Consider the following 22,145-nt stretch of genomic DNA (forward strand, 5'->3'; position numbering starts at 1 on the left):
GGATGTTTTAAACAAATGTGAATCAGAGACGTTTAGTTTGCACAGAATCCTAGGAGGTTTATTTGGTTTTATCTGTCAGACAAATGTTAAACGTTCAGTGGTAATTGCGGATCCGGGTGCATCATAGGAAGACAAATTCCAGTTCACAGCGCTAGCCTCATCATCAAGCCGATTTTTTAAAAGAAAAATTTTTTGACCCAATTTCCAAGGAACATTTTGAGTGTGAAATGTACCTGTACAATAGATGATTCACAGATCAAAGGGTTGAAAAAAAAACTACTGGTAGTTCTTGGAAAGCTTAATGAATTTCTTAGACTGAATGTGTCATTTCTTCCATTGTGGGAATTTAAAAGAAAATCACGTTGAATTCATATGTTGCCTTGACTGAGTGTGCACTGTGGAGGAGCACGTTAAGCAGTTACAGTGATACGGTCTCATGCTTCCAAAAAAAACAACCATGTTGTGGATTACCCTTGCAGGTGGCATTTTCACTCCCCCCCACCCTCATGAAAGAAAAAATCACCGTTTACTCCCCAAATTAGGCTCTATGTAAAAAACAAAAAAGTAGTTCTGTTGGTAATAAACAGTTCAATTTAAATGTCTTTTTCAGGACATTTGAAAGCAAAAATACTAACTCACTAGTTAGTGTTTTTTTTGTAGTGGTAATGTCCTTTAAGTTGAAAAATCTGATGTGTAAATGCATATAAATAAATCAAGTGCAATTTGGCAAGATGGCTTTAGGGTCAGGGGTGGGGAACCTAAAGCCCTGCAAGAGTGTTTTATCCAGTCCGCCATGCAATTCTCAAAGTAAATACATAATCCCAGAAGAGCTGTTTTAAAAAGTCCAAAGACATTTAACCCAAAAAGCTCATAGCAATATTTGTTTGCTCATTAAGAATTCCCCCAGATAGTAAAAAGATATTTAGTTGAATCCAATGTTTGTGTTGCTGTCACGGGAAGGGTTGAGTTTCCTGAGTGGTTTAATACAACAGAAAATTAACTAAAAAAAAACGTTTCATGTAGTTTTCCATCTAATCCTCCTCTTTGATTTGGCTTGATTAATGTAAGGTCAGTCCATAAGCTATTTTAAGAGGGTGCGCAATTGCACAAATAGTGTCATAACTCGGAGCCTTTGGTTCTTTTTTTAAAATTTGGATTTTTCATCTCAGCGGTGATTTTGAACCAGTGTGCTGTACGAGGTGATCAGATCTGCTGCGTACTGTATGTGCCATGGCTCAATTGAGGATGGGAACACTGGACTTCATAAATTGGAGGGATTTTACATGTAGTGCGATTGAATGAAAATAAAAATAGAGAGAAAACACGAAGCAACACATCACACTTCACCAGCTCATCTCACCAAGGAAGTGAAAGCAGACCCGCAAAGAAAACCCTATGTAGATTCACCTCAGTCAAGATCCACGTAATTAGGCATTTCACTCGGTTCCTTCGTAGTGCAGTCGGGTTTTGCTTCCGTTTGGAGTGAGCACCGTCACAGGGAAATCCATGCTCCGAGTCTTATCGCTCAGACTATCCTCCATTGCATCACACTCATGTCCTTCCCTCCGGTGGACACCAGGCAGTTGTCATTATACAGGAACGTCACGTTGGTCACGTGGCTGCTGTGGCCACCGTAAACATGGCTGGGAGCCTGAAATTACCAACACAGCCAAGTGATCTAACATTAGTCACCTTTCAAAAAAATACTTCGCCTTCATTACAGGGGGTGTCCCTCAAGGTTCCGTGTTAAGCCCCATTGTATTCTCAATTTACATAAACAATGAAAGTTTTCACATAGCAGAGGAGAACATTTACCCTGAACTGAGAACAGGGGAAGGAGAAGAGGTGGACCTTCCCAAAGTCGTCACCAGTAGCAAGAAGGCTCTTATCATTGGATCTGCTTCCAGCATTGATGTCGGTGCCGTCCGAGCCATCGGACCACATGCCTGGCGGCAAGATAATATACAATATTTGTAACCCTAACGGATGTCCTAACGTTGAGAGAAGAAATTGGCAAACAAAACCTACCAAAAACCTGAAAGCCGAGAGTGCAGGTGTGTGTGGCCCATTCAATATCTCTGATGGTCTCCATGCTGACCACCTGCTTGCACACGGATGGGATCCCTATGGAAGTAGAAGAATAAATAATTGCATTATGAGTAAGATATCTCCCTTTAGGGTTCCTTGGACCTAAACAAGTTGGTGCACTTACAGTATAGTATCTCATAGTCTCCTGAGTTAGACACCAAGTACTGGGAATCCACTGACCAGTCCAGATGGGTGATGAAACTAGAATGACCCTGGAAACAGATGTGTAGAAGACAACATCTTGAGCTGTATCTGACTTTACATTTGAATACAAAGCCTGATAAGAAATGTAAACAAGCTATTGCAGGTGAATGGCACGACAAAACAGACACTCACTGAGCACTTGCCCACTCTGCTGTACTTCCTGCCATTTTCTGCCACGGCATAGATATAGATGTAGCTGTCATGAGAGCCGATGGCCAGGAAATTGCCGTCTAAAAGAGTTTTTAAAAGGTAAACAAGGAGGAAATGGAATCATTTTAGCCCTTATGTAGATTTAGTAGGGCACAAAAAATTACATTTGGATTTAACTGGACTTGTGAAGTGAAAATACTGATCTCAATTCTAAGAGCCTCGACAATATGCAGTCCTCCAAATCGCAAATAAATGGGAAAATATTTAATGTATAAAAATGAACAAACCTGGGCCAAAGCTCATAACAGAAAGTTGTTCATTTCCATCTGTGTGCACTGTGACCAAATCCTTTGAGTCAGTGTCCAGTACCAGCCACCTGCAGGACGGACCACACCAAAAGTTGACAAATATAAAAATTGCATTGATCATTTCCTTATGGATTGCAACATTGATTTGTCAATACAACATCAAATAGTTTAAATGGTGTCTCTTTCAAGGAAGGGTTTCTCCTCCTACCTGCCAATCTGGGTTCCTATAGCAACAACAGATCCAGACGGGTGGAAGTCTGCAGATTGGGCAGTGTCCTGAAAGGATTGAGGAAAGTTTAATATTAGTAAAGCAAAATGAAAACAGAACAAGATTCAGCTGCATGACTCATCCCCCAAAACAGCACAAAACTGACGTGTTTTAAATAGACAGAATGTGATTCTATTTAAGGCCTCCAGATGGCAGTGTTGACTTACTTCCATGTTTTTACTCCAGACGAGTTGATGTGAACTGGAATCCCACATACACACTTGTCTATCATAACCACACGTGAGAAAGTGGGGCCTACAGGGGTGCACAGCCAGACCCCACAACTCATCTGTGTGACCCTAAAACCAGAACAAATTATTTATTTGACACTCACTTCACTTAAACCAAAATATTAGTGTGCAAACGTGACTAACCTGAGTAATGGGCACAAACTCTCCATCCAAGCTGCCTTGCAAAACAAAGTTCTTTGTGGTTCCGATGAGAACAGTCTCACCTCTGCCCTCTGCTACAGTTCGGATGGGCCCAAACAAATCTGGCACCTGCGACCAACCATGTACACTATTTATTTTGATTAGCCATAAACATCTTTTAATGCAAAGTACTATCTTGCTCACTAGCAAGAGAAGCCACCATCTGTTTTATTTATGAGGTGCAAAATGTACCGCCTGCGGGACTGCTGCTTCTTGCCAACATAAGCAGCAAAGTTCTTCACAAGAAAGTAAATACGGTACACACTGTTTAATATTTTATCACAGCATTCGGATAGCTCTTTAAATCCAAAGACGAGATGCTGAAGAGTCAAAAATAGAACTCGTTTGCATATATGTGTTTCACTATTCACTATCTATTCCTCACCTCCACTGTTTGGATCTGCTGGTAGCCGCTATCCCAAGAGATGAGGCGGGAGTCTTTGCCTCCGGACAACAGCGTGCCATTCCTCAGCATGCACAGGGCAAAGATGCTGCCTTCGTGAGCTCCGTGGATGACGTGACTGATGCGATTAGTGCCTGCGTGACAGAGACGCCGTAAGATGGACGGGAAGCTCAGAGAAAGTCGGCTTGCCGGACTCCGACAGTCAGACAGGTGGATCGATAGAGTGGATCAGTGAGAGATTATGTTGGAAGGAGAGGGAGTAGAGTGTCTCTTGTTTGAAAAGTCTCGGCGCCGTTACTAATAGACGGCTTTTGAGCTAATGATGCAGTTAGAAAGATAAACACATTCATTCGCTGGGCTTCCGAGAACCATTTCAATCGATTATATACCTTTTCCCCACACCAATATGTTTCCACTTGAGTCGCCAGTGATGGTATCTCCATTTTCTGCAAAGGTCACGCATAAAAGGAATTTGGGCTTCTCATGTTTCTGTAAATCACAAACACATGAGCCATTTAATGTACAATAAACAGCCACCTAGGTTTGGCTCAATGAAGACATTCATTGGTCAACAGACAATAATAGAAAATGGATGTGACGTTTTACCTCGAAAAGTCCTTGCTTCTTGACCAGCATGCCTTTTTCCAAGTTCCAAAAATGGAGGTGTGACTTGCCACAGGTCACCAGGATGTTGCTGTCAGTCGGGTGAAAGTCTGCAGCAAAGACTGTGTCGTTGGACGTCTGAAAATGAGTTTGATTGGTTAAGTGGCACACCGAAACCCAAGATCCAAAAAAGGACTGGGTTCACTGGCGGAGCTAGAAGGGGGGGTATTGCCACCCCGATATAAGCTTTGACCCCAAAGATACCAGATAATTGTCTTTCAGGTATTTTCAGATTTTTTTTTGGCTCCACCAATGAAGACGCATCAAACCCACCTTGACCTCAGCCAGTCTGTCTTCTCGCTGCCAGTCCCAAACAGACAGCACGTGATCATTCGAGTCGTCAACAACACAAAGCGTGTTTCCTCCATTCTAACATATATAAAAAAAAAATGACAGTCAGCTAAAACTATCAAACGTCGCTTCCACGACTCATTTCCTTGCAAGCTTTTTCCTCACCGACTTAGAGAAAGCCAAGCAGACAAGCGCTCGCTCAAAGTAAGCCGCTCCCAGAACATGAAGCGTGTTGAGGCTGACAGAGTCCCACACGCGAATATGTGGAGCCAACTGTGAAAAAACACATCAAAGTGTAAACAATTCCATCTTGTCATCAAAGAAGCACACTAAAATAAATGTGACTCAATACATCAAACTGGAGTTCACTTACTTTACCCTCCAAAGAGGTGCCGGCAACCTGCCCGGTTGCTATGGTGATTTTATCAGGGTGGACTGCCAAGCTGAAGACAAAAAAAAAAAAAAAAAGTCTCTCAGCAGCAATTCATCAAAACGAACATTTGAATAAAGATGCTCGCAAGAATGGCTATCCAGTTTTTTGCTTGAATCTTTTTGTGTACCATTTAATGTCGTCCGTGTGTCCAGTGTAGTGTCTCTGCAACTGCTCATCCACGTTGAAGAGGACAACCACAGAAGCAATGAAGTACACCGTTTCTCCGGTGGGCAACAAGTAAAGATTAGAACGGCAGTCTCGACCGCGGTAACCGTATCTGGTCAGAATTAAGGTCAAGAAAATAATACGACAGCCATAATATTCCATAGGTTAAAAACAAGTTAGAAAATGTCAATACATTTATTTTTATTTAAAAAAAAAAAAAAAAAAAAAAAAAAAAAAAGGATACACCCAGTCCAGTTTGAGTTTGTTCGCCGGAAGGTCGGCTCTGGCTTCCAAACAGTAGCCGTCCACTTGGTCTTTGGGCATGAACATGGTGATGGGACGGCCTTTCAAATACATTTTCACATAACCTTCCTCTGGAAAAGGAAACATAGGATCAGTTTGATGAATGACTGTTGAGATGATATTTTGTTCTTGATGGATGGTTTTTGTATGAGTGTAAACACAGCATGGTTTTGTCTGCTATCACATTTCGAAATGGAAGAGGACGACATAAGCTGGAAAACGCAGACAAGTATGTTTTCAAACCGACTTTATTAGCCACTTCAAACACATTCTTGCAACAAGAAAAAAAAACATTGTTATAATGCGGAAATATTTGGCTCACAGCAGAGGTTAACCAACATGAAAACGCACACAAAAGCAGATTGAAATGTTATGGGGGGGGGGGGGGGGGGGGGGGGTGAATCTGCCAAAAGTAATTCATGCAATAAATACCAAAACAAACCAACTGAAACAATGATGACAGTTTGTTGAAAGATGACACAATGCCATCTTGGATTTAGAGGACATGTGAAATGCAAGTACTGTAGTGCCATTTGTAAATCAATATTATTATTTTTTTTGTAGTTGAGTCAAATAATGTAGAAATTGAGTGTTAATAACAAATTTGAAAGTATTGGCTGGGGGATTTCACTGCTCTGCAGTAACTTGGCGTATTGAGGCCATACTGATTCCTCAACTGGAAACTAACACTTGGAGTCTTTCTGAACGGTGGCGCCCTGGCGGCAACTCTTTTTCTGGCCTTGATGCTGTCTGGGGATTGGCGGAGGCCCGCAGCTGAACGTGCCAATATGGCCGAAGCTGTAGCGCCGCCGCTGGTCCCCGTCGTGGAGCGGCTGAGGTAAATCTGGACTGTAACTAGTGTGGGTGGGCCGTGAGGGGGGGGTTTAGGGTCATAGAGAGGTTGGGCGTGGAACAGGGGTCAAGAGGGTACCAGGGGAAGGTTTGGAGGAAGTCAGTAAAATTTGTTAGACGGCTCCTGTGGTCGAGGCGCTAACTAAAGCATCATGGATACAAAAACAGGAAAGTCAAGAAGGCGGACTTCTATTTATCAAACACATTTGGATTCGTAACGTTGTGAATTAATGACATGTCGTACGTGTTTCAAATCTTTGACTTCGGACATAAAAAAAAACCCAACACATTTCTTAAAGCACAAGCAAACAAAAGCGGAGCTTGTTTGCAATGCAAATATTTATTGTGCGGTAACTAGAGCAGTGACGGATCTACAAGCTCTGAGCTGCAGCGTGATGGCAAAACTTCAGCGAGGGTGCCTGAGTGTGTGCGCGTGAAATCTTTGCGTGGTTACCAAGGCGACAAAGCGAACATAGGGCAGACAAACACTCCAGGATTGTCTGAAGTGGAGCTGGAAGTGAGACGATTGAGTAAGCGTAGTGACGGTGGGGACACAGTGAGTGCATATTAGCTTGGGTGTTTTGTTAATATGCTCTTAAAACAATAAAGCTAACACACTCACAGTTTAGTAAACCACTCCTGTTCCTGTCTTGACAGCTCTCTGAGGAATTTTTAGATGGCTTTTTGCGTGAATTAAGTTATCCAGAGAGCTGTGAAGTCTCAAGTGGGGAGTGAGGGGTGTCTTTTAGGGGGGGGTGGCATTAGGGGGAGGAGCATACCTTTGCAGTGTGTCACACGTCGCATCCCTTGTAAAGGTCACAGAGAGAGACACAAGCACCAGGTGAGGGGTGTCATGGCTTCCTCACTTCCTGGTCTGTTATAACAAGTCTGACTTATTTTTGGTGTTCATCTACACAAGTTGTGTATGATGGCTTCCCACGCAGTCAGTGACAATGTACACAAGGACTACTTTTATATGTGTGTATGTATGTATATATATATATATATATATATATATATATATATATATATATATATATATATATATATATATATATATATATATATATATATATATATATATATATATATATATATGAGTTTTTAATTATCCATTTATTTATTTATTCATCTGTGTATTAACCAATGTACTAAATAACATTTTTTTTAATAATTACATAATAATAATAATAATAAATATAAATAAAAAACTTTTTTTTTTTTTTAAAAAGCTATTTTACATTTAATTAGATTTTTTTTATTCACTTATGTCATCTATCTATGACTGGCCTCATCTTTTAAAAAGCAAATGTATTTGAAAATCATAGCAAATGGTTATATAATGCTTGACAATTCGGGAAAGGTGCATCAGGTAGAAAACATGAATGATGAAAATGGAATCATGAATGAAATGTGATACATGACAGAATGTTGTAATAGCTACCATCACATTGTCATAATGCTAGAAACTAGCAAAGTTACAAGAATTGAGGTCTCACCTGCATTGAACACCGGGTCCCTCTGCTTGCTGCAAAGTAAACGAGCAAACTGTCAATCAGCGTCCTTCCTGCACGTTCGGCATGGACATCTTGTTGATTTGGATGAAGGCAAACTCATTGGCGTGTTCAAGATATTTGTTACCTGTCACTTCTCTTGCCACTGGAATTGCTTCCCGTCGACCCGGCGCGAGTTCGGTTGCCCTTGGCGTCGCCCGAGTCCCTCCGCGTGAGAGACCCGACATGCTCGTTGGAATTGGCTCTCCTCACCGTGCTTGACAGATGGACAGTGAAAAAAATAATTAAATATTATTCAGTGATTAAACGCCAAGTCAAATAACCCTTATCCTAGTTTGAGATTGGCTAGAGATGCAACATATTCTCATTCATTGTACAACAACATAAATGGCCTGCAAGCCGGAATATAAAAGGTGCTGGCTCATAGTTGGCTTTTTGACTCCCCCCGTAGATGGCTCAATCTGATCAATCGGGCCTCTTGACAACCGCGTTGTGTTCAACACAATAAAAAGACTCCATCAGCAGTCCACTGGCCAGTCGCCCTAATCCACCGTATTGACATTCAAAAACCGTCGGCCCGTTTAGGAGTGATTTGTTTGCTGCGAAACAGAATAAAAAAGTTAAGGGAAAAGCATTTGCCTGCTGAGTTAGCCAGGGAGGTCAAAGTTTGTTCATTTTTAAGTCGCGTACAATTACAAAACTGATGCAGGGAACGTATGAATAAAAAATAAATAAAAAGAAAGCACTGAAAGTATGTTATTGTCATGACAGGAGAGGTTAAGTTACGGTTAGACTGAGAGCGGCCTTATCTCGACATGCTCACCTGAGCAGCGGTGAAAGAATTCTGGGTGGCAGAGACAAAGGAGACAAACTGCGCATCTTATTCAAATGTGACAAGCTGTACATTGGCTGCATGACATTTGGCGAGTCACAAAAGAGGAATAATTGGGAAGACAAATGACCAGAATGGACCAGGAAGCCACTGAGAATTAAAACTAAGATTCTCCACATTTGTTATGATTAATGATCTTGTCTGCTCAGTCGTATTCCCTCGAGAGGCAAGCGTGAGCCACTCAAGTGGAGCTGCAATTTGGAAATTACAATTAAGCATCTCCGTCCAAGTATTTTCTGCATTGCCCAAAGCTCCCATGGGTGAAGTGAAGTTTTTCATTATCATCTTAAGACAAAAACACAATTATGTGCTGATCATGTATCAAAGATAATGACAAAATATTTAAAAAAAAGAAAACAGTAAAATACCCTAAAATTTGTGAATATTATGAAAATAATAATAAAATTAAGAACTAGCCAAAATTCCTTTGACGTCGTACGGCCACAATGCAATCAGCCATCTGATTTGCTTACTGAGATCTTTTGGGACTAGTTACCGCTGTGTGCTGAGGTTCATCTTATTATATTACCGACATCCAGCGATGGGAGACGCTTACATTTCCCCCCAATTATGCATGAACACACACACATACCGTATTCACACACTTTTTTTCTGGGCTTACAAGCCCTGTTAAATGTCAGTGGCTTCTGCTGACAAAGCGACATTTAAATGTCCAGAGAACACGATCCTACAACCTGGCAAAGTGGCCAAGCAAATTCACCATTAAATTGGATTAATGTCCTTGCACATTTGCTCACCTCCTGGTGGATGCTGTGCCGGTGTCCTTCCTGGATCCAGATCCAGACGGGGATGGCAGAGTGCCACCGCCTTTCTTTGGTAGGATGGTCCCGTTGTTCACTGAAGGTCTTAACGGCAGGGTGGCGATCATTGGCCGGGCTAGCAAACAAATTGGAATAAAGGATCAATGTAAAAGGGTACTTTGGTTATATTATTTATGGATTGAGTTACATTATGACGGAAACAGGTTCCTGCGTGGACTGGTACCAAAACTAGTAACCCTTCAAATTGGTGACCCATCCAAAATCATTTAGCTTAGCAATAGAGCTTAGCATTTTGGCTGTACCGGTTGAGAACATAGTTGCAAAATTGAAACTGTGTTACAGCACTATGTGAGGGGGGAATTGAAAAAAATAAAACAAACAAAAAATATGGAAGACATTTTGTTTTCAAGTGGTAACACAAAAGCGCATGCACACACAAACGTGGAAAAACAAAGGCCTACATTTAAAAACTAACAAGTTGTTTTTTTCTGCAGTGATAAATAAACATTCAATCCACAGTTTTACGAGGCAGACACACACACTTGTTCCGCTCTCATCTTCCATGCAGTAATTACGCAGCAGGGGTAAACAAAAAGCTGTCATTTTGAACGTGATCTTGTGTTTGTGTCTTTCTGTTGCCCGGTGTGCTGTAACTGAAAAACAAAGCCCTGAGTCATCTACCAGGCCTAAACCCAAAAAGATACTCTGCGCATCAGTCAATTTGTAGGCTAAAATGACCAGAATAAAAATGCAGTTCTTAAGCACAGTTGCTGACACCTAGAGATGACAATAATAACAAATCCATCTTAGTGTTTATAAAAGCATGACACAATTCAAGTCCCAGTGCATCAGGCAGAGTGATACAACATGAAGTGGGTTTTTTTTTCCTCCCAAAGTGAACACAATTTGAAAACACAGTGCTAGAAATGTGCTTGCTCACACAAACGCCATCAGGCCAAGTCGGCGCAATACAGTTAGCCTACCTGACTTCCCAACATGGCTGTCTGCCGAGGGTGACTTTCTCATCAAAGGAGGCTCTATGCACATGATGCATAATATGACAACACAACTCAGTCCCATGGATGGAAAGTGATAAACAGAAAAGGTTACGACCACACCCCCAAAAAAAAAGCCTTCCTAAACTCAAATTAATGGCCTAACCCTAACCGAGAGTAAAAATGATTTATGATCACCTTTGGTTGGCCCTCGTCGTGAGCTCATGGCTTGCTGCTCCTCAGACGCGTTGAGCCGACGGACCACGTCGGCCAGAGCGGATTTGAGCAGCTGGATCTCGTCCTCCTGCATCTGGACCCTCTGCTCCAGGGAGGCGATGCGGTCTGTGACCTCCATGCTGCTGGATGCTGACGCGCTGTCATCTGAGAAAAGATGGTGAGCTGCTGTCAGAGAGCAGTTTATATTCTCGGCTGCCACTAAAATGTATTATTATATTGAAACATACTCAATTGTCACCTCTGCATCACTGCTAAGAGACAGTCCACTTCATCGATACAAACACACACGCAATGACTTTGATCAAATATACATGTAAATCTCCGCTGTGTTTTCCCAGCAGACTTGCAATAACAGTCAGATGAATAATGCATGGGGTGCATCGGACATCTGCGGCATGCGCGTTCTCTGAGGATTTGCTTTTAAACCCGACCGCCTGCTCAGATGATGGAAATGCAGGGGAGCGCTTGACTTGGGTAAATAATGTTGTCAAACAATTGAATAAAACATTGTTTTGCTAAAAACAAATGGATACATTTTCAAAAAAAAAAAAGTGCAAAATGCTTTAAAAATAAGCTAGATTCCAGAATAACGCCCAAAAAGTACCAAATTCTCTAAACAGGATTCTACATAAAAATTCAATATATAAAAAACCCTCAAGATTCAAAAATGATTTTTCACAGAAATCTTCTCTCCCAGTCATCTTTCTTCTCTAAAAATACAACATGCTAACCTGATGTGTGTCTTTTGTAGTAGCGCTTCTTCATGTTCATTTAGGAATCTGACCATCCCGAGATAAAGCTTCAACTATCTGATGAGCACCCCCCTCCCCTCCCCTCCCCTCCCATCTGCTCCCAGCAAAGACACAATCGTATGACTGGTGTAAAGCCAACAAAGACAAATTGTCACGCAAGACCCCGAAACCTGCTGGACAGCTTCAAATGTAACCCAACATAAGGAATGGGACATGTTCTTGAGGTTCAGGTCATATATGTAATTTCCGTGGAGTGGCCATCACCGATGTGACACACTCCATTTAACAAACAATCCATCAGGCTGGACATCATTTGGACACCAATGTCTCTCTTTCAATCCAATGAAGCCACATTATTACACCACACCCAACCGAGCTCATTGCAGGCTGGGCTGTTTCAATGACATCATTTCTCTCTCTGCCCCCCCATCTTGCCTCAATTTCAGCCGGAAGTGAGGGCGGAGCACCATTTTAAAAAAAAAAAAATATTATGCACTTGCGTCATTATATGATATGGGACAGGCATCATCAAATCACGGAGGAAAATGTGAACTCGCACTTGGCACGTCCATCCTCCATCACTGAACAAACACAGAAGCACTTTCCTGAGTCATGCACTGACCTCACTCTCGTCAATAATTGAATTGTGGAGCGCCACTCACTCTGATCCATTTCAGCACTCTCGACATCAACAACGGAGGATGTCTTAAAAGCAGGCAATGAAATATCCTCATTCATCAAGGAACGCATAATTGTGAAGATGACCTAAAAGAAGTGGATTAGCTAACTCAACCGTTCAAATGGCGGTCGGTTTTTCGTGCTTCCAGATGACTCTGCTGCTGGACAGAGCTATTTATAGCCCAGAGATGGCCAACAGGAAGGAAAGCTACGATGGGGTTTGAATTTTGTTGTCAGATATTGGGATGGATGGAGAGGTCATAAATAGAATAAAGAACAAAGGGAGGCCCTTTGCTTGACTACTCAACTTGGAATGTAACAAGGTAGGAATAAAGAAGACGCTGGTTTTACAGCTACGTGGCCATTTAAGAAGCGATTCCGACCACAGAGGCATAAGTCGAGCTTGGCAGCGGCTCCAGGCACCAACACAAATGTGCGTTGTCAAACTCAACCTTTTGAAACGAGTCTTTGTCCCCCGCCAAGTAACAAACACCCAAAACGGGAGATTTGTTCCATGCAGCGATTGTGCGAACCGCTGTTTGTTCCGTCCACTCGCGCTGTTGTTATGGGAAACGCTTCCAGTGCCAGACACTGTCAGCACGTTGAACATCAGCCAGAAGTACTTCCACCATCTGGAGCGTTGAGAACATACAGTTGTGCAGACACTCTTGTTATACAACAAAATACAAAACTGACAGCTTATTCGTCAAAAGATTTCCCCAATCATTATTTGAGCCGTTTTCAACCAGCAACACTAGAAATTTTTTTTTTGAAAAATTTACTTTACATAAGTTCTGCCTTGCTAGCTGCCTGCTAACCATCCGGTCTGAAATAAAAGCACCTAAATAATAATAATAATAAAAAAAAACATGTATAAATAAATAAATAAAATGAAAAATAATCTATATAAATAAAATCAGCCAACTGAGCAACCCTGCAACTGTTCATTCATAATTTTATTACATCTCCCGAGCCAATTAGGCGTGTCCTCCTGCCTCGCATCTCTGCATCTGTGCTCTTGATTAATCTATTTTTAATGGGACCCTTCCTTTTCCTTTCCCCCTTCTCCATATGTTAGAAACAGGCTGAACACGCACTTAGATCAGAGGGTTCCCTCTCTGCTGACCAATTAGGGCACAAGAGGAACCTTTGGGAGCTGCACTTAGGTTAATTGTACCTGAATGCATCACAGAAGATGTGCTGGCTGGAGAGGTGTATAAATATGTTGCAGAATGCTTTCTTTTCTGGCCCTTGCATGACACACACACTCATTAAACTTAACACTTTGGTCCGACTCACACAGACATACATAGAATCGTGCGGCCGCTCTATTTGAACCTTCCACATTCCTACTTTGCATGCATGATTGTTTTAGTGGGTCAGACGATGAAGCTGCACGAATGTGTGTCAGTGCGGCAAAAGGCGAGAGAGGGAGAGCGAAAGAACGATGAAAGCGGAGAAGGCAAATGGATTCCTCTGCAAGTCACATTTCAATGATCAGCCTTAAGAATTTACAACAAGATGCATCAAGGCCGAAGTGGAGCAGGGATCAAGGATAATCTTATAGGACATAACTCTTTGGCATGCTGGGTCAGGAGGAAGCCGTTTTTTATTTACAATCTTTTTTTTTATTACCAACGACTTCCTTCGTGTGCACCTCTAATGAGCACACATTGTCACTCTGAGTAAGCGTAAACACCTTGGCACGCTGCCATACAAGCAAACGCACAGGCTGAACTCTTATCAGGAGTAAAAACAGAGCAGAGAGATAAGAGCAAAATCGTTGAGGCGCTACAATAGATGCTCTAAAGTTCAACGCCTTAAGGCGAAGGTCACCAACGTAGCCAGAGGTGTATAATTTATTGAAATAGAAAATCCAAATCCGATTGCGGGCGGATCCCTTCAAAGTATTTGAAGTCAAACGTCTCACATCGTATTTCTGTAGGTGTTAAAAATGACGCCGGAGCATTTTCCCAAGATCAAACACAAAGCTTGAGAGAGCGAAAAAAAATGCCTGGGAGTTAAAGCAAATGAAAAGCTGATAAGAAAAAGTATGAACATTTGATGGAATCCTGGGAAATTTGGGCGTCTGTGTGACTGCAGACAGCTAAAAATAAACCGAGAGTGGAGTGAGCACTCAGACGCGATGTTGGAATGAATCAGCAGTCGTGGTGGAGATACGCCGGATCAATTCCATATTGATCACGCTGCTGCGTATTACAGATGAATAATGTCGAAGAAACACAATCGCTCCTATATTTGATACATCTGCACGCAATCTTATTTAAAACGACACCTAAGGACGTAAGTAGGGCAGCTCTGAGTTGAGCTAGCGCGACATTGAAATGTGAAGACAATGGATGCTAAACTTGGCTGTTGAAGTCTTCGGGGTGTTCGCAGAATATCGTCCTCCTCCTCCCTGCTGGGCTCAGTTGGCTACTGTCTTTGGTAGCGTGTGTGTGTGTGTGTGTGGGGGGGGGGGGTTAATCCTAATCCATGTACACGTGACATCATCAGACATGCTTTTTGGACCAAGGCTGAAGAAGGGTTGTGAGATGAAGTGTGTCAAAGTATCCCCATGTTGCAATGCAGTGGGTGGGGCGGGGGGCGACTGTGCCAATGTGCCCGTGGGCGAAGAGCATGGAGTGTCGAGATAAAGGGATGTCGAATTTACATTAGCACACATTACGAGCCCAAAAGGTGAACAGGATGAACAAGGATGAATTTTTCAAGATGGAGGTGCAGGGTGTCGTCGTTTAAGCTACTCAATGCTGCACTGTTTTACGAAGCATATTTCCCCTCCGAATCGGATAGAAAATGAATACCAAGAGGAACTGGAACTGATTGGAAAGCAGAGCGAAGAACTGTTTACATTTGATACTGGATCACATGCTGTGTGTTTTTCCACAATGGCATTCGGAAAAAAATCACATTTTATTTAAAGAAGAGTCTTTGGGGGGAAAAAAGTTAATGTAAACAAATGCAGGAAGTCAGACACCAAAACCGAAACTATGAGCAAACTGCATAAAACAGCAACTATCCTCTCTTTCTCCGAAAATGTAGAAAAAAATGAAACAAAAAGAAAGACAACTCACTAAATGACTAAACGTCCATGAGAGCAAATGAGTCCTAAGTGAATAATGAGGCTAATTTTCTCTTGGCATAAACCAGCAAGCTAGCTGTGACCTCCTGAGGACAAAACGTGCAGCTTGCGTGTGTTCCTGCAGTTTAGCTGACCTAGTCTCTCAACATTAGTGTGCTCGGATGCGCCACAACACACGGAGGGAGCTGCAGAGAGTGGAACGGATGACATCGTTGCCTTTTGGTCCAGTCCAAGCGGCGCTATGATGTCACTCTGGCCTGCGGGGCCCAATGATGACACACACGGCTTACTCAAAACAGACCTGCAATACATTAAGAAGTCCAAATAACGACTAGGAAGCTCCTCCGCTTTGTACTAAAATTTGTGTCCGTGTTCCCTCGAAGCCAATTTTGTTGCTACAAACAAAGCACGTCCTGTAATTTCCAGCATTGTTCCGTCGCTTGACGTAAAACTGTTCTAAGATTACCGGTGCGCCTGTTTTTCCGGTCAATCGACACAATTAAGAAACTTCTCTTACATTACATATAAAAATATGCGAGAAGTGAAACATATCAAATATCCAAGATACTTGGATAGTAGCATACGAGCTCTGTCAGTCACTTCGAAGTACACGCCCACCGGTTACAACATAAGCCACTGTAACTGTAACAAAAACAATGGCTTTAAAACGACAGTTTTGCGAGTCCAACTTAGCCAACCAATCAGAAGATCGAAAAAATGATGATGTCATTGTGCAGCAGTTGAAGAAAAAGTCACGTTGCTAATAGTTTACAGTAAGTTCTTTCGGCCAAAACACCTGATTGTGAAGGGTTAGAATGACATGGAAGCATTAGAAGCTAAAATGGACAAAAATAAATATATGCATAAATAAATTAGTGTATAAATAAAGAAATGGTGCATAAATATATAAGTGAATAAATAAATAACTTAATAAATAAATAAATAAATGTTAGCTGGAATTAATTTGAAGACTCGTTCATGATTTGCGCCCTTAGGTAGGATTATGCTCTCGCCCCGTCACAGGTGGTAAACAGCAATCTGTGTCGTAAACACTATTGACGTTTTCATTATCCAGCAATGTCAAATGCGAAATCGAAACCAATCACACTCATGGCAATGTCATGTATGATATGATATCATCGCAGCAACGCCCCATCCATAACATTCAGACATTTTGTACTAAGTGGACCTAATTAGTAAACATCAAATGACCCACATTAAAGCAATGGACCGTGGGTTCTCGTAAAAAGGACGTAAGAGAAGCAGAATGAGTCCATCAACACAACAGCAGATTTAAATCCATCTGCCACAAAAGTCCTTCAACTTTGTTGGCCATAATCCCCTTTGTGCTTGTGTTGCACCAACACATCCTTGACTGCTTGCATCGTCTTTAATATTCTCAAGGCGAGGCTTAACTTTTCAGAACTTTACAGCCTGTTTTGGAATAAATCTTTTTTGAAAATGATGTCATATTGATGCGTCATGTTGCTTAGCCTCTCTCCTGAGTCATCGGCGCCTGGCTACCATCGCCACAACCTCCACCCACCCGACACATCATTGCTGTCCCGCAAGCACTTTGTTGATTACCGCTTAGCTCGGACTGGACGTGGAGAAACTTCCTTTTGAATCTTTTTTTTTTTTCCTCAGTTAAGCCCCACGATGACGTGTCAAGCCCAGAGGAACGTCATGCCAAAAGTAGGAGATTGTTTACCATTGCAGAACTGCAGCAGCGACGAGGTGTCATACAAGCTGCTGTAGCTGGAAAAGCCGTCCTCCATTCTCACACGCTGCTCCACTTCCTCTGCTATCCGCCGCTTCTCCTCTCGTCTCTCCGTCACTCTCTCTTTCTCCGGTGACTCCCTTTGCCTAGTTTATCGTTTCACTTGGCTCTCCTTCCATTCATTCTGAGCGGGTCAGGCTCCCTGGGTGTGTAACCATGGCAACCCATTCACTTGCATGAACTCCAGTTCCCTCTTCTCTCTCATAGGTGGGGGGGGGGGGGGGGGGGAATAAAATAATACTAATATAAAGAAACTCCAAGAGAACGCTCTCTCCCTGAAGACTGACTGAACTGGACCGAAAGAAGTTCAAGAGGTTGCTTTTCTTCTTCCTCCTCCTCCTCCTTCTCTCGTCTGTCCTCAGCAGCTGTTCGCTCTCGCTGATCTCTAGCAAAAGAAAAAAGAGCTTTCGGAGGCGTTTGCTTCGTGGCTGCGCGCTTATGTGTGTGTTTAGATAATGCTAGGGAGAGCCCAGCCTTTCCCGCTGTCACACAGCACAAGCGAGTCAAAGCTCGGTGGAGGCGGAGCTTGTGCGATGGCTTGTTTCTTCTTTGCTTAGTGATTTAAAATAAGGTGGAGCAGATGAGTGGAAGGGAAACATGACATTAGATTAGAAAAGGGGAAATTGAAGACACGGGAAGGGGATCATCATAAAAGAAGTGGACGGTCATGCTTCTGATTGGCCAAACTCTGGAGTGTGTCAAGTCAACTTTTTCTTTTCTTTTTGGCTGGAGTGACATAAGCATAGCATCATCCAGACTGCCGGAATCAAGTCACATGAGGACAGCACAGCGAGCCCATACGTCAGTCGCAGCCAAACGTTCATTTCCGGGGTCGCCGCCCGGCCTCAAGCAGATTACCATTCTGTTGTCTGCCTGCCTGTCTTATCGTCTGCTGCAGACCTCGCAAGTACTGAGGAATCCCTAAAACAAGGACAAGAGGTGGGAGGGAAAATTGAAAGGGAGAGTGAGCTATAGAAGAAAGAGAAATAAATGGGATGGAGGGGGGGGAAGGGGAGCGTGGAACAGGAATAGAAACAAAAAAGAGGGCTTGCATGGAGGGGGGGGGGCAGGAGCAAATTAAAAAGTGAGCAGGGAGGGAGTTTATTGAGGGGAAAGGGGTTTGAACTGAGTGCTTCCTAATTCAGAATGGGGGTTTTATGTCTCAGAAGAGGTGGCAATGCATTATTTATAATTCAAGCTTGCTTGGGAAAAAAAAAAAATCAAGTCGACCGTGTCTGTGGCCTCCTTTTACGCTAGAAGTGTGAGACAATTGTACAGATCAAGTGCTCCGGTTAAAATCACTTAACATCTAGAAGGTTTGGCTATAAATAGAGTATTGATTTTAAGTTTTAATTTAAAAATGGTCTTAGCTGGTCCTTATGTTATTACACAAAGTCATCCAGACGTGCAAATCTCATCAGCTGTGTAGCAGAGAGGATTAGGGGGGGCAAAACAAAGGTATCCTTTGTGAGTTGTAGAGAATTTAAGTAGTTTGTTACATTTGAGAAGCCACTTGAAGCAAAGCAGGATTAAACCTTGACCGTTACAACATTTGTGCATCTAAAGTAGACAAGTAAAGCGCAACACGTTTTCGGATAAAACGTGATTTGAAGTCTCGGAAATGTTTACATTCAGATCGGTGGATTTAATGCGTCGGGTATAAACGTGCCACTGGATTTTGTTGTGTCAGCCATGTTTTGTCTAAAAGGGGCTCAGATTATTGTAAATCTCTTTCTGGCGCACATTTGGAATCAAGATAAGCATCAGATCCACTCGCTAACACCGCCAGCGCCACCCCTGCTTGTCCCCCAACCAACGACACGGTGGGTGGCAGGTGGTGGGATCACGACCGCTTCGGGCCCTCCCCTCCCTACTGTTTCCCCTGTGGCTAACCCCCCCCCCCCCTCCCACATACGATTAGCAAATAAACATTGTTTGTAATGATATCCCACTTCTAGTCACAAATAATGCACGTACCTAACTCACATGAGAGCGTCCAAAGCCATTTGTAGACCACAAGATCCATTTGAGACATTTTCTGTAGCAGAACACTTGCTTGTGCTATCAAACATTTGGATCTCTGCTTCTGCATGACTCAGCACAACAACCACCATCCCCTCCCTGACACACACACCTTGTATTATGACTACAAACAACAATAGCGGGTCAAAATAGAGAAAATAATGTAAATGATGGGGCATGTAATCCAAATAAATTCAATTGGGATCAAATCTTAATTAAATTACATTCTGTCTGAAAGATACCAAAAAGCAACTCTATTATTACTATTAGAACAAGTAGGATAAGTATATTTTGGATGTAAATGATCGGAGTGAAAATCATTAAATATTTCACGTTAGCTCGCAAGACGCTCTCGAAGGCCGCAATCAAACTGGGCAGATTTGTTTTCTTTCTTTAGAAAAAAAAATATGATGACGTTCTTTAAATTCCACACATGATCAGTCAGTCTGCCATTGGGTTGGGATTAAACAACCAAATCCAGAACGAAGGAGGGAACAAGGTCAATCCTCTGGTTGATCCAGCCACCATCTGTGTGCTGTCCTGGTTATTGGGCTGGTTTACACCATGAATTAATCCTACCTGAAGCTTCGGTGATTTAAATAGACACTACATTTGGGCAAAGACTGTAACAATTCTATGACGAATCATTTTTTACAAGACATTATTCTCTGAATAACAAGAACAAAGATGGTGGAGGAAAGAATGAAGAAACAGTTCATAGCAAGAAATCCGATCTTTTTGTACGGTACGGATCTTCACACGGTATATATGTCGGAGAGTACAAGACTGCGCTCTCTCAAGCAGTGGCAACATTAATCACATCCGACATGGCTGCTGAAACATCCCCCCCTATTTCCTGAACAACCTTTTCTCTCCTCTCTGCATAAGATGAACGTGACATGTCCTCACGCAGCACTCGCTGTATGTAGCCTTGCATTGAGTTCTTTTTGTGTTATAAATCAGAAGCCTTTGTTTGATTTTATGCACTCCTCTTCTTTATCCTTTCAAAGTCAGAGCAAGTCGAACGCGAAATCAATAAAGTCTAAAAGAAACTGCTGTGGAAACCATTATGTCCTTCTCCACAGATTTTATCCGGTTGGTTGGCAGGAGAAACGGTTTCAGCTTTACCAAATGTTCTTGCTTTATGACTCAAGTTGTATTTCCATTCAATATACGAATATTTAACATTGGATATTTTCTGGAATTTATATCTTCTTCAAGCAATTCCTTAAAATGTCCAGACTTGGTTTACTACAGCTTTAATTCAACAGACACGCATTAAACAACACAATCGCATACAGGCACAGTTTACACTGCCACCTGGCGGTGTACGAGGGAACCGCTGCTGAAACTCCAAACTCAAAAATGTGGAACGCGACCGGCACTTTGACGTCATAAAACCTATATGTCCCGATATAGATTGCTGTTGTTATAATTATTAAAAAAAGTTTTTGTTTTAAATTCATTTATCTAGTTACTTTTCAAGCTATTCAAAGCTCACTTGTCAAGCTTTACCGTCACGTTACAGCAGTAACAAAGATATAAAAACAAGATTATTTAGATTTAGACAACTCTCAATAACAAATAAACGTAAATAGACTAGGGGAAAAATATATACAAATGCATTCACACAAATAAGGACCTAAATTTGAATAAATGCCTGACAACTAGAGTAAGTAAAAAAAAAAAAAATAGACAGACTTGCATTGCTTTTGCACTGTAAATGGAGTTGCTGTGAGAATAAAGTGGGGGGGGGGGGTGGATGGGCTAATCGAGAAAAGTGGCAACAGAAGGAAACATGAGTCAACGCCTGAGTGAAAGGCTGAGAGAAACTATAAGCCAAGAGGCAAAGTTTCTATTCCCAAATGATTGCTGCTGTTAATCTGCCAGCTAGGGCACAAAGAGATTTAGTTCTCCTGTTCAACTTGGCTGCTCTTTGCAAGAATTTAACCTTCCTCCACGCACACAAGCAATCACTTGCAAGTGCAACTCATCTCACATCTCTCCTAATCAGATCACATAAGAGCTGCCAAGTCCCATGCATAAGTCTTCCTCGCAGTTTAGCGAGACCGACAGCACATAATGAACATTTCGACCCAAGCGGAACGTCCATCCCCGACTGGGAAAGGCCTTCAAGAGTCCAAGTGTCCATATAAGGGGCAAAACCAAACCAGATGAATACTTGCCGGGTGCCGAAAACAGAATGAGCCCCCTCCTTCCTCCCCTTTGGAACACACATTCCCATAAGTTGAAAAATGCAGAAGTCTAAACAGATATTTCATCTTTCGGTGACACATAAAGACCAACTGTTTGTTGACTTACCCAGTGGAAGCCCCTCACTGTCAGACATGGCTGCAGAAAGCACCACCAGTGACTGTGGTGGCCTTTAACTTTTAATATCTCCCACACTGAGTCCCTCGCTCTGTTGTAACTTTCTAACTATACTTCAGTCCCCCCCCCTCCCCACCCCACCCAACACCAGCACTCCCTCTCTTTCTCTCTCTCCTTACTTTCGCTCTTAGCTCCATGCACAGAATCAGCAGTGGCCTAAGCACATGTCGATCAAATATCACATTCTACGCCATTGGAGAGTAAATGTGTCACCAACAGCCCCCTCCCTTGGGATATTATTTCGCTTAGGTATGACAAACATTTAATGATTTCGTTTGCAGCGTTCAAATAAAAGCCAAGTTATAGATTTATATCCTTAATTAAATAATAGCGTATTTAATGTGAACTTTTCTTTTTCAATTTGCTAAATACTTTCACCAAAACCTGGCATGACTCTTTTTCAATATGTTCAGTTGTAGTAACTGAAATCTCCTGTGAGA

General features: G+C 42.2%; 1 protein-coding gene across 9 annotated transcripts; it reads right to left on the reverse strand.

Annotated features, from left to right (window-relative positions):
• Positions 1 to 31: 31 nt before the first annotated feature.
• eml1 (EMAP like 1) lies at positions 32 to 21,776 on the reverse strand. 9 transcript variants are annotated; one of them, XM_061301287.1, is made up of 25 exons: positions 19,279 to 19,295; positions 17,224 to 17,677; positions 10,941 to 11,123; positions 10,731 to 10,784; positions 9,724 to 9,862; positions 8,201 to 8,329; positions 8,059 to 8,087; positions 7,339 to 7,365; positions 5,649 to 5,778; positions 5,367 to 5,516; positions 5,180 to 5,249; positions 4,972 to 5,079; positions 4,789 to 4,884; positions 4,459 to 4,593; positions 4,242 to 4,341; positions 3,835 to 3,986; positions 3,393 to 3,518; positions 3,186 to 3,317; positions 2,959 to 3,026; positions 2,730 to 2,818; positions 2,425 to 2,522; positions 2,213 to 2,300; positions 2,029 to 2,124; positions 1,816 to 1,946; positions 32 to 1,651 (listed from the first exon to the last, which is right to left on the reverse strand). In XM_061301287.1, exons 2-25 carry the CDS (start codon positions 17,288 to 17,290, stop codon positions 1,526 to 1,528), a joined length of 2,523 nt encoding a protein of 840 aa, XP_061157271.1. In that variant the 5' UTR covers positions 17,291 to 17,677; positions 19,279 to 19,295; the 3' UTR covers positions 32 to 1,525. The 9 variants fall into 9 exon arrangements, with proteins under 9 accessions (XP_061157271.1, XP_061157275.1, XP_061157268.1 ...); XM_061301291.1 differs by lacking the exons at positions 17,224 to 17,677; positions 19,279 to 19,295 and adding an exon at positions 21,637 to 21,776; XM_061301284.1 differs by lacking the exon at positions 17,224 to 17,677 and having other exon boundaries at positions 19,270 to 19,394.
• Between the last annotated feature and the right edge of the window lie 369 nt (positions 21,777 to 22,145).

Source organism: Syngnathus typhle, linkage group LG16, assembly GCF_033458585.1.
Source record: "Syngnathus typhle isolate RoL2023-S1 ecotype Sweden linkage group LG16, RoL_Styp_1.0, whole genome shotgun sequence".
Taxonomy (NCBI): Eukaryota; Metazoa; Chordata; class Actinopteri; order Syngnathiformes; family Syngnathidae; genus Syngnathus; species Syngnathus typhle.

Bases quoted from the DNA above. Each gene is read 5' to 3' on its own strand.
- eml1 (XM_061301284.1), bottom strand. From the start codon at position 19,384: ATGCAGAAGCAGAGATCCAAATGTTTGATAGCACAAGCAAGTGTTCTG. The intron at 2,819-2,958 runs GTAGGAGGAGAA...TCCGTCCTGCAG, and splicing joins ATAGGAACCCAGATTGGCAG to GTGGCTGGTACTGGACACTG. The intron at 2,523-2,729 runs GTTTGTTCATTT...AAACTCTTTTAG, and splicing joins TGTTATGAGCTTTGGCCCAG to ACGGCAATTTCCTGGCCATC.